Source organism: Cinclus cinclus, chromosome 1 (genome assembly GCF_963662255.1).
Source record: "Cinclus cinclus chromosome 1, bCinCin1.1, whole genome shotgun sequence".
Lineage (NCBI taxonomy): Eukaryota > Metazoa > Chordata > Aves > Passeriformes > Cinclidae > Cinclus > Cinclus cinclus.
The window spans coordinates 46,043,280-46,055,948 of NC_085046.1; the positions used below are offsets into that span (position 1 = coordinate 46,043,280).

A 12,669-nucleotide genomic window follows, 5' to 3' on the forward strand; every position below is an offset into this window, starting at 1 on the left:
GCTGCAGCCCTTACTTGCCTCCTCCATCTCCCTCTAACTCCCACGTTGTGGGTTTGCTGTCTGGAACGGAAAGATCCGGAATGATTGCATTGGCATTATCTAAAACTCATCCCAGTTGCTAGAATGTAGAGATTGGGTATGCACTCACCAAACAAGCAAACATGGACACATGATCTGGCAGCCAGAGCATCCTGATGCTTTGAGGGCATGAATAGCTTTCTTACTTTGTTTTCTTTGTGCACGCACCACTAGGGGACGTTTTGTCATCACGTTTCAGTCACTACACAATTATGAGTCATGCTTCGTTTTCAGTCTCGGTGCTCATCTAGATCATGGAGTTGGTGTCTGAATTTCATAGGGCTCATGAATGACCCAGACTCAGTGAAGCTGGGAAAGAGAGAAGTATCTATTTCCCCCATTTCTCCAAAGGAGCCCATCTGTGAACATTGTTTTTGAAGTGAGGCAGCTGGTTATTTCACAGCTTGCTGGAGCAGCACAAGAAAGCTGAGAGCTGACTCTCGTTTTAGCACTAAGTGCAGAATACAGATACCGCTGGTGGTTTTGTGAAGAGGGAAGTAATATACAGTCACTGCAAACCAAACTGGAGTGAACATCACTAGAAGTGATGCATGGTAAGTATTTTCTGAAAACAACCAAGAATGTCTTTTAGGCCAAATAGTTGAAATCAATTGGTAAAACTCAAATTGCACTCCTGTTTTTCATTCTCATCTCATTTGTCTGAGGATAAGTGACTGTCTATCCACCCACCCATCGATGTGTTTTTTTCCCTTCTTTCCTTTCCAGACAGAGCAGCTGGTGACTCTTTGGATTCTCTTTATTGTCACAATTGCTGGAAATGCCATCGTGCTCTTCTCTACCTGGAGGAGGAAGCAGAAATCTCGAATGACCTACTTTGTTACTCAGCTGGCAATCACAGGTAGTGTATGGGAGAGGAAAGGGCACATGGCCTGCACAGGAATCCCTATTAAAATGACAACTAAGAAAATGTGAGTTGAGTGGTGAAGAATTCAGTTGCTACCTAATGTCCAGTTGCAGTTTGCCATAAAGCAAATGGAAGGCTGCTTAGCTTAGGGCTCAGTCACACTCTGATCTAAAAATATGGTGCTAGATGTAGTAGCATGCAACGGCTGCAACTCGTTGATGTCACTAAATCTTTTCTTCCAGTCTGAGTTTGCATCTGCAGTTCCCAGAAGCTATGTCTCCAGCTGTTGTCATGGTATTGCTTAAATTAACTAGTTTAAGATGAACTTCTTGTGTTTTTCTACTAAAACTACTCCATCAATTATACTCTTGAAGTGGAGAGTGAAAATAACTTCATGTTGTCCGGTGTAACAAAGTAAGGGAAATAGAACAATATAAAGGTGGAGAGGAATGCATTTAGATTTTTTTTTTAATGGACAAAATGATGCTGATCCAAGGACTTAGTAGTTTTTAAACAGAATGTGAAATGTGCAGAAGCCTGGTTTGTAAAATGTCAGTCTCAGCAAGAAGGAAAGGAAATGAGCATAAGCAGCACATTCTCTGTGGTCTTGAATGGACTACATTTGTGGGGGTTTAAGTTTCCCAAGGGAAATATGTGCTATTTCTATAACTGTGTCCTGCTACTAATCCCTTCTTACAAGACATCTGTGTTGTACTGTTTGTGTATAGTATATATTTATATTTATATTCCAATTGCTTTTTTCTCCCCCTCCTAAGCTGTGGTAGGAATTACAGCATTTTTTTCACTAAAGAGCCATTTAATATATGATTTTCTAACAATACTGCATCGTCCTTTATTGTCTGTTGTACCTGTGTTTAAACTGGAAAACCGAGGCACTACACTGCCCAATTTTCAACATGTGTTTTTGTAAATAAATGAACTTCATGGTCTCAAACCACATCTGCTCAGGAGCATGTTCAGTTTGAAGAACTACTCAGCTAAAACAGATAGACTGGAGTGTGCAAGTTGATGCAAAGAAGCAGACCTGTAACAGGTGATGTAAGAATCCTTGCAAGGTGAGGAGGTGAAGTTTTGCAGTAACTCCTCTTCTGAAGTGCTGACACCTGGTTTTCCTGTTTGCCTGAGTAATCTGTAATAAATGGCTTTACTTCTTATCTCAGTCATGACCTTTATGCCACTTCCTTCACATGCCAGTGGTATTTTCTATCAGGTGAGGCAGGCCAATACAGCCTCACCCCATAGCTTGGAAGCATCAGTCACAGATCAAGCATTACAGTGTTCACAGGAGTTTCAAAATAAACAGTCTCTGCTCAAAGAGTTCCTGATCTCAGATGAATGGAATGTACTCAGGCAGCCAAGCAGAAGTACAGGCAAAGAACAGAAGAGCAGAGGAAGCCCCAGATGGACATAATCAGTTTTCTACTTACTGTCAGGTGCACTGGGAGGAGTCTACTGCTGTTGCTGTGCTGGATAACCGAGTGGGAATTTTTCCATTTTGTACCCATAGGAAAGAGGACTTTTTTGTATTAGAGTGGAGGTGCATGGAGAACTATTCACTAGGGGTTTAAATGCTGTAAGCATGAAGAGAGAGGAAGGCATTGCAAGTGCAGTTTTGAAGGAGCTGAGAGACTCAGTGACAGTGGCAAAGACAAGAAGGCAAATATACCATTAGATGTTGGCAGTAAATAGTGCTATACAGCTGATGTTATAATTTGACTGAGATTTGTGTGTTCCACTTGCTGATTCTTCTGACTTCCCCTTCTCTAAAATTATCCTTGATATTTAAAATTGCCTGAGTTCAACTGTCTGTTCCATTTCATATCACAAAAATTCACATAGAAAACTCACTTGACATTAACATCTGCAACATTAAAATAAGTAACTCCAGCTTGAACAGCAAGGTGCCTTTCCAGCAATGTTGATTTCTTCTTTTGTGATGCAGGAGTAAGAACTCTGATTTATCTTCCTGCACCATGACTGCTTGTCAGTGTTTTGGCACAAGGAAATGACTTAATTCCTGAAATTGAGCCATTTCACTTTCTTATCTTTAAAGCAAGCTGGCAATGGCCTTCATCCTTTCACAAGTTATGAAGTAGACACAGAACATTATGAAAAAACTGACTTGTCACATTGCTTTGACATGCCAAGCATGTTTAAATCCTACCAACTAAAGCTTAATCTCCTGGCAAACAATTTCTGCTGAGTCAGTATTACTACTTCAATCTGTTTTTAGGTTCTTAAAATATTTCTTATTTCTGCCCAGTAGCAGAAAGAAGAATAATGGATATAGCTTTATCAATGCAGGCATTTCAAAGCCATTTAAAAACTTTTTTGTGTATTGAGCTGTGGCTCAATAGTTGAGTGGTGCCCTCAATTCTCACATTTTCCCACTAATGTAGTGCCAAAATGACATTAAAATACAGCCTTCATGTTAGAATAAACAAGGTATTCAAAGCAAAATTGTGCATGATACATGAATAGGAAGTGAGCGCTGTTGTTCTTCTTGACTGGTTGCCAAGCCAGATGCAGATGAGAAGTAATTAATTGATTGAGGCTTTTTTCAACACCAACAAAATTCAGTGGTTCAACCCACTCCGCAAATCTAGAGAAGACTCTTACTGATCCTTTACTACATCATAAGTCAATGGGGTGCTCAAGGTTTCAGGAATCTGTAGGAATGTGAGTAATCCCTTCAGAATGCTTAAGGATGTTGCTGAAGCCTGGATTCACAATATTTCACATTAAAGATACACTTATACAAAGCTTGTGTCAGTACCACATTTAAGTCTATGTCTAACTCTGAGTTCATGCATAAATCTCTTTGAAATTATCTAGGAATTAAGTACTAGGAAATTAGCTAAGAGTTAACAGCTGAGCTGAACAATAGTACTAATCACTCAGCATCAGCTAATTTTAAAAAGGAATATTGCCATATTTGCCTTGTGTTCAGTTTTCAGTTTGCCTTTAGGCATATTCCTCTTCTGTAAAAATGTTGTTCTTAGAAACAAATGTGTCTGTGCAGACTGAAACTAAAGCTAGGTTGCCTACAAATTTCTGTCTCTAACGAAATTTAGTTTCTCAGAAAGAGCAAGCTCTGAAGATTATCCTGTGAGGAGGATATTTCTAAACACTTTTCCCCAAATAGATTTCTTCTGAGTTGAGCACAAGTTATGCTCATGGTGTAGCTATCTCTCCTGGCAGGAAGTCTCTCACATCTTTCCCTACCTGGTGCCATTTCACATCTTAGTGTATTTAAGATGTCTTAGTGTAGTTAAGATGTTTGTCTTAGTGTATTTAAGATGTTTGCCTCCGACTGAAATCACCAAGTGGTTCAAGATCAAAAAGTGGAATGAGTTCACAGATGCTGTATAAAGCTGGAAATAATGAAATGAAATACTATTTTCAGAAAAGGTGGTTTGTCCACACATTTATATCTGTAGAGGTCAGTTTCCCCAGCTCTACCAAATGAAGGCCTTCTTAAGTTTACTCTCAAAATGTAAAAGCAATGGACATGAGGCAAAAATCAAACTCAGTTATTTGAGTAGTAGTGGATAAAAAATGCAATTTATGGGCCAGAGTTAATACAGGAAGAACTGTTATTATTTGACAAGTCCAAAACCAATCAAAAAATACATATTAAAAAGTCTGAATTTGAATGAAATGAATTGAAAAGAATGAATGAAAATAAAGAATTTTGCTTCTCATTATTTTCCATTCAACTACTAACAGAGGAATATATTCAAGTTCTTTTTATTGACCAGAAGTAGGTAGTTTACTTATAACTTTTTCTCCAACATTAACATCTGGAAATTTGAAACTTGAAATGTCATGACCTTTAGCTCAGTGTGTTTCTATTCCATTCATTTAACAGAGATCAGTACTTTAGGAGCAGTGTTCTATTTTGTCCATTGTTAGAGGCAGAAATGCATGTAGACACTTTTCTGCATGCCAGATTTTAAGTTATAGTCTGACAGTCTTGTTTGGAAATATGTGCTCACATAAGTATTGCTGTGGCTGTAATGAAGAGAGAAAATAGAAAGAACACCACCTAACTTCTATGGTAGCTTGCATATAAACAGGAACAAGATGTTCTGTAAACATATGTAGCTATACAGTCCATATTATGGTATAAATACCAAATCCTAAGGGATGACTTGAGAACTGATATTAAAAAGACAAGGTGGTAATTTAAAAAGTGATATAAAGATACTTGTATCATTGCCACCTTTTGCAGTTGCTCCCAGAAAGTTGAAGGCCTTAGTCTTTATCTGGTGCACTCATTTTGTTTAGTGTTTGGTAAAAAGCCAATACGCTGAGAACCTGCTATGGGAGGGCAATGCAAGCATATAGTAATAGAAATAAATGGACCCTGCTAAAGCAAAGACTACTGCTTTATTTCTGTCTGCTTCTAACAGCCCAGAGAGAGTATGACTGTGAGACTAAAACCAACTGGGCTCAATCACTAACTTCTAGGGGGGTTTGGATTAGATGACTGAACGCAGAGACTACCAAATAATTTTTCCAGTTAAATACACCAAATGAGTTCATCTAACTGTACAGCTGCAAGAGCTAAACATAAACAAATTTTGTCCTTATTTTCTTTCCTGTACACCAAAACCAGTAGGGCATTGACTACTTGAATGGACTGTGTCTGTCCTTCAATAATTTTCTTCACTGTTCTGTGTGACTTGGAGGAATGAAGATGACTTGTTACTCCATGATCTGTAGAAAAACTTAATGTAATAACACCATTACCAAAACTAACATGTAGAACGTTATTAACAGATAATGGTCTCTGTTCCAGCTTTTCATCTGGAAAATGATACTTGGAATATTTCTGCAATTTACAGAAATCACACATACAAATTCATCAGTTTTACAAGTATCTTAGACATCACAGTGATTATGAGCATTGGAAGTTAATTACACAGAGCCAATTATCAGCTAAATCAGCAAGTCACCTTAACGGAGGTGAACTGTTGGCAGTCAAAAACTCTGTAGAGTTTCCAGTTATACTGGAAAACTTGTCTATCTTGCCAGCTGGATCTTGGCTGGAACCTGCCAATATGATTTACATGATTGTCCGCCGAAGACACAGAAACTTAATGCACAATACTGAACTAATTTCCAGAAATCTATTTTCCTCTTCTTTCCACACTGCTAATTTGTAGGAAGAACATGAAGGCTGATGAAGGGTGGGAGGTTTCATCATCCTACCTGCAGAAAAGAAAACGTTGAGGAAGTTACAATTGTATGCAGAATTAATTGTTGAATTGAAAGAAAGACCTGTGCATTTCTTATATTCATTATGTCCTAAAACCTCTTGAAAGTGTAATTAATGTAAGGAAACTGTCTCTGCTAATGGATCATCTGTGTTCTGCACTGCATGCTCCCATCACTGCTGACAAAGGTTTGTCAAGATTGGGAAGAATGAGTGTAATTTGTTAATATTCTCTCAGGCACAGACACTGAAATTCTACGGTAAACCCAATGGCATCCAAATTCCCTGCTTTTGTAAGCAGCTTGATTCCCAAACACCTAGCTGGAAATCTAAGAACTCTGCAAGTCACCTGACAGTATGCATGGCTTGATAAACAGGGAAATAAATAGTTTACATCCACCTTTCCCCCATAGGCTACGGAAACAATAGCATTTAGTGCAACTTTCATTTTGCATTTACAGAATAAATGTGATTCAATTTACCAAGAGCAAAAGTGGTCTCTGGGAGTAAACACAGCAAAATTAGTATTGCTTATTCAATGCATCCCATGAAACTATGTGAATAAGAAAATTTGTTGCATGGCTTCATTAGTTGCCTGGAAAAGAAGGAATTATTTTTCCAATCTGATTTGCCAAGAAGACTAATTCAGTAAGAAGAAAGCAACGTGAGACTTACTTTAAGTTAGGTATGTATTAGCATGCCCCCACAAATTGGGACATAATGCATGATAAGATAAATGTTGTCACTGCAATACCCTGTGTAAGCACGAGGCTAAACAGATTTGATATCCATTGCCATTCCTGGTGGATTTTAATAACATCTAGGAGAAACTCAAATTCTCCTTCGAACTTTTACTCAGATTTGAAGATGAGTCATAGTTCCCTAGTTTGTAATATGCAACTTGGACACTGGTGCTGTACAATTCCAGCATGAATGAATGATGATCATCTTTTATACTCCTAAGATTTCTTATATAAAGAGCCGCAAGTATTTCTGTATGTCTGTATGTATTCATTTATCTCTGCATAAATTGTTAGTCAAAAACACAGTTTCTAATTTCCCAAGGAAAATACCCAATATATGCATTCCTCTTAAAATGCATTTTCTCCCAAAGCAGTCCTGAAGTAGGTGGGGTAAAAAGTGGAATATCCTCTGAAGGTAGGAAAGGAAACCAGAAGTGAACTTCAGCATCAAAACTGAGAGACAGAAAGAAGCTTTATGTGAAGAAGATACATTTTTTTAAGCGGAATCAGGGTCTCTATTTCACAGTGTTTGGTCAGGCAGCCAAAGGAAAATGCTCACAGAAAACAGAGTAGATTTCATGTTTTAGAGGTGAAATCATGAAGTCTGACATAGAAGACTTGGTATCCTGAAAATATTTTGTTCTTGTCCAGTCTAGAAGTGTAGGAACACTGAATTTGGGACTAGAGCTCAAACAATCCATGAAGTTATGCTACTTCCCTGCGAGGTCGAAAGCAAAAGAAACTTCTTTTGGTGCAGTATTTACCTCCTTGAAAAAGTAAAGTTATGATACTAGAAGACTGGGACTGTAAGGAAAAAAGGTAGCCTTGCAGACTTGTCAGTAATCCAAGGGTCTAAGGCAGTTGGATCACCTCTGCCTTCTAAAAGGATTGGAGTCAAGCAAGTATATGAGGAAAGACAAAGAAACAGCAATGGAGCAAATCTTGATGCAGTAACCAGAGGGTTTTAGGCCAGAATGAGTTACCCCAAAAAGCTGTCTGGGAGCTATTGTAGAGATGGGACATTTGGAGAATGCAGAAATGGGCTGGACACAGTATTTGTATTTGCTAAGACTCTATCTACTGGACCTCATTGCAGTAGGAAATAGAAGCACTAGTACAAAAAAAAAAAAAAAAGCTGATATGCAGTAACTAGAAGACTACAATGCAGTGTCCTTTACATTATTGGCAATATAAAAGTAATGAGCTATCCAAATTTGCTACTGGAAGCAAGTGCCATCATCCCCTCAAAAACCCTGTAATGTCTACTATTTATATAGCCTACTTTAATCTTACAAATGCAGGAACAAGATGTCCATGATTCATGATTTGTAATTAATGCAATCACAACCCACTAGGCAGAAATCCTTAAACCAGTGTTTTTCTGTCTGTTTTCTGTGAACAGTGGTCTTCAGATCCCTTTCAGGTAGCAAAAATCACTCTGCAGCTTAAATCCAAGTACAGAGCTGAGTTTCACACAAGCAAGAAGAACTCATGAAAAAAGAATTTTATTTCCTCAAAGTACAGTACCTAAATGCTGTACTAAATTTTTCTGGGGAAGGGGTCAGTTTGTGTGTCATACGTAGGGACTCAGAGTGCAATTTTCAGAACATGTAGGGATATAAACTGTATGTCCCTTGCAAATGCAAAATAGCAGACTCTCTCCGGTTATCAGGAGTCCCAGTACCACTTTGAATGTAGGATATGGTCATGTGTTTTTTTTTTTCATATTCCGGTGGACAGTCTGGGACCTGAGAATTTAGCAACAAAGATGAAATGCCCTCATTTCAGCTTCATCTCAATCTCTTTAACATTCTGAAGCCAGGTATATCCTTTTTTAATTTGTATTTTTTTTGAGTTATAAAGTATTTTCAGTAGACGTTTTGATTCTTGTACAAAGTTTTTGAGTATTTCCTTATATAGCCTTAAGGGACTTAATGGGCTTCAGTTCATAAATCCTCTTGCTTCTAAAGCAGGGGAAAAACTAACTACAACATGCCTATAAATATGCAATACAGTGTGCAATGTTTATTCCTTTGCAGTGTATGTGTGCTTTTAAAATCACAAGCAGGCACCAGACTTCTGAATGCCATCACTATAGTTTGTGCCCATGGACATCCCCAGAAAAGAAATAAGAAATGTTAAAGTAACATCTTAAGTGACAATCCTATCTCCCCAGATTCACCCCAAATCATGTAGTTTTAAACTAAGATGGAATCAGTTGTTCTGTTTGCTTTTTCTGGATAATAAGTAATTTCTGAAAGGATTAAAAGTGATGAATGGACCTTCTATGCCCTATCTTTATCAAAGGCATTGTTTTCTCATTTCAACAAACACACACATCCTAAACTTGATTCCACTTACCCACCTACAGATTTCCACATAGGAGGTCCACCATTTCTGTTCTTTCAAAACAAGCTGTCATTCCTTCAGATCTTTGCATAAAAAGGCTTTTCCTGACTAGACATCTGTGTGACTTAAATGAAAGCATTTCCTTTCAGCTGTTTTTTTTCTTTTTGCCAGTAGCTTTTTACCTCCACTTTCACCTGCAATATAATTTCTCTAACCCTGTGCTGAGACTTGCAGTGTGTAGCTAAATTACTGCACTGTCACAGTTCTGCTGATACCAGTAGGGCTGTGTGGAGATTATAAAGGTATGTATGGGCAACTACAGCACTCTTAGGGCTGTAAGACGAAAATGCAGGATGGTCTGGGTGCATATGATGGAGCAGCCACGTGGCATTTGAAAGAAACAGTAAAAAGAACAAAAAAAATTCTAATCTTGGTAACTTTTCTAGTCAGCTGAGTGAAATGCAGATCAGGCAAGGATCTTCAAACACCTTTGTTGTCTGGGTGGTTGACTGCGTGCGTAGGTGACAATTTACATTTGCAGATCTTTGACCAAAGCAATTTTAATCTGTGACCTTCTCCATCTGAGAAAGTTACTGTTGCTTGGAACATTACACCTTTTGCTTTATGCAACATCATTAATAGTGAGTTTAGCTCAGATGGTGAGAGTTTGGTGCTAATAATACCAAGGTTGTGGATTTGATCTCCATATGGGCCATTCACTTAAGAGCTGTACTTGGTGATCCTTGAGAGTCCCTTTCAATTTAGAATATTCTGTGATTCTGTGTAATAGCAGGGATGTTGGAGGGCAGATGCCCTGTAAGTCTCTTGTAATGTGTACATAAGTAGGTCTGAAGAAAGCCCACATCTTGACATCAGTCCTGGGAAGAAAAATGGGAAATAATTGTCACAGAGATATTTGGATTAAATCTCATGACTGCATTCTTGCACACTGATATTCCTTTTAGGGATTATTCCTGCCATCTATTTTAGGCGCCTCACTGTAGGTATGTAAGATACAAATTGCCCTCCCCATGCTCACTTTATAGCCAATAGAGCAAAACACTCCAATCAGCTTTACACTTGGGCTTAAGTTTCATTGACTTGCACATGATTCAATTCCTTATTTAGATCCCTAAAGTTGACTATATAAATCCCTCCAGTGTTTGTATATTATCAAATATATCAGAACTACTATTATTTTTTGACAAATACAAACCCAAGCTTCCGCTATTTCAATCAGACCTCAGAAGGCTCTGACTCAAATACCATCCCCAAACACGAAGTTTTACAGAGAAGGTGTTTCTCAGAACCTTTCCATTTGTTTATTTTTAAGCACAACAAAGCATAGCAATGTTACCTGATGGAAAGTGCAGGATTATTTCTTTTGTGCTCAGATTTGTTTCTTAATTGCCATCTGGAACTTGCCCAAGATTTTCTAGGCGCTGCCCAGAAGACAATTTGTTCATAAAATCACAGAATCATTTAGGTTGGAAAAAATCAACTTCAACCTAAGACTGCTAACTCCATCACTAAATCATGTCCCTGGCATATTATATCTACATATGTTTTAAATATTTCTAGACATGCTGATTAACCCCCTTCCCTAGGCAGCCTGTTCCAATGCTTGACCAGTGCTTCTTTTCTGTGAAGAAGTCTTGCCTAATACTCCAGCTAAACTTCCCCTGGCACAACCTGAGGCCATCTTCTCTCACTCTATTTCTTGATACTAGGGAGAATAGACAGCCCCCAACTTTCTACAGCATCCTTTCAGGTAGTTGCAGAGATCTAAATAGGATATGGAACAAAAGTGTAGTTTAAGTGAAAAATATTACTCCAAACCTCTGCATTAACACTACAGCTGCATGACTAGCCTTAAAGGAGAATCTTTAGGATCATAGAATCAGTTACGTTAGGAAAAAGCTTCCAGGGTTGTTGAGTTCAGTGTATATAAATGCTGTGCTCCACTGTGTTGGTGGAAAGAACCGCCTGAAATTACTGAAGGATGCAATGTGGATCTGATTCTGTTTTTGCGCACATGTAATACACACACACCATAGCCCTGAAATCCAAAAGAGACTTGCGTGTAAGTCACATGTTTCTCCACTCCTATTATGTTAGCAGGCAGTAGCAAACAAGAAAAAAGAGTGAAGACCTGCTTAACAAGAATATGATCAGTCAAAATAGGATGGAAATTACATTTGGAAAAATCTCCAAATATTTCATTCAGAAGTCAAACTTTTTTGCTAGTTCTTAAAGAACAGGGATAACAGCACTGAAAAGCAGAAGTGGTTGATAAGCCAGCTTCTTAGAGTTTACTGATAACAAACGAAAGGAATTTCTTCCAGCAAGACATTTTTACTTTCATTGAAAATTAGCAAAAGAGAACTATAGACAAAACGTTATTCAAATATGCCAGAAACCTGCACACTAGAAGAGGGGAACAAGGGGCTGTCTGCATGAGGAAGCAGTTTGCTTTGAAATTGTGGAAACTTGAAGATAAATGGCAAAAAATAATGTTTATTTGTTTCCTAAAAAAACATGAACAAAAGCCTGTATACATTTTGAGATGGCATTGGTTTTTTTGATTAACATTTTCTAGTCTTGAATGGAAGAATGATTTCTACACATTTTCATTTCCAGCTCCTATATGCAGGGAGAAAATCAGGAGCTGATGCCACTAATGGAAAGGATGGCAAGCCTTCTTAGAAAATGTTTTTCCATGCTGCAGAGATAGGGACTGTATAGTCACTGGTTTTCTAATGTGTTGTGGGAGTTCTGGAGTTACTGCTATATTACTAGTAAGTCCAGAGAAAAAAATTAAGGTATATTAAATGTGGTAATTTCAATGCTCGTTATGAAACTGTCTCTCCAGCAATATCTGATAAACCAGCTGAAATACAGGAAATACCATTTGCTGCTCAGTCATCTTTGTTTTAATGAAACATGCAAAACTTTTAGAAATCAAGGGGGCATTCTCTCTTATTTAAACCCTTTTCTTAAGAACTGCAAGGTCACAACTGCTTGCTCATGGAAGTTGGTAGCAGATTCCCTCTAAAAGGGCTGAAAAGGAGAGTGGCTTTTTCTCTCATCCTTAGCATGGAATGTAGTGTCACTACTCCTGAGGACAACTTTGTACATAACCCTGGTAAAGTAAGGGTGTTTCAGTGTTTTTTGTTCATCTTTTTGAAAGGAGGATACCATGAACACTTCTTGCATCTTTCATTCAGAGAATCAATTTAAATTTGGATTCCTTCTTATCCCTGTCAGAAGCACATGCAGGCACACAACAAGCTTGACACATTTTAAGGACTGAGTTTGTTAGATGGCACACTCCATTTGAAGAATCCTCACAGTACTGGGAGCGTGAAACCCATGAAGACTCTACTAACAGT

The 12,669-nt window shown here is 38.1% G+C and overlaps 1 protein-coding gene across 2 annotated transcripts in view; it reads left to right on the plus strand.

Moving 5' to 3' along the window:
• The window catches only part of NPSR1 (neuropeptide S receptor 1), a 60,599-nt gene that overhangs the window by 12,903 nt on the left and 35,027 nt on the right, over positions 1 to 12,669 (plus strand). For both annotated transcript variants that reach the window (XM_062497225.1, XM_062497233.1), the window contains exon 2: positions 805 to 937. In XM_062497225.1, the coding sequence (XP_062353209.1) occupies positions 805 to 937 (133 nt within the window). The remainder of the gene's footprint in view (positions 1 to 804; positions 938 to 12,669) is intronic.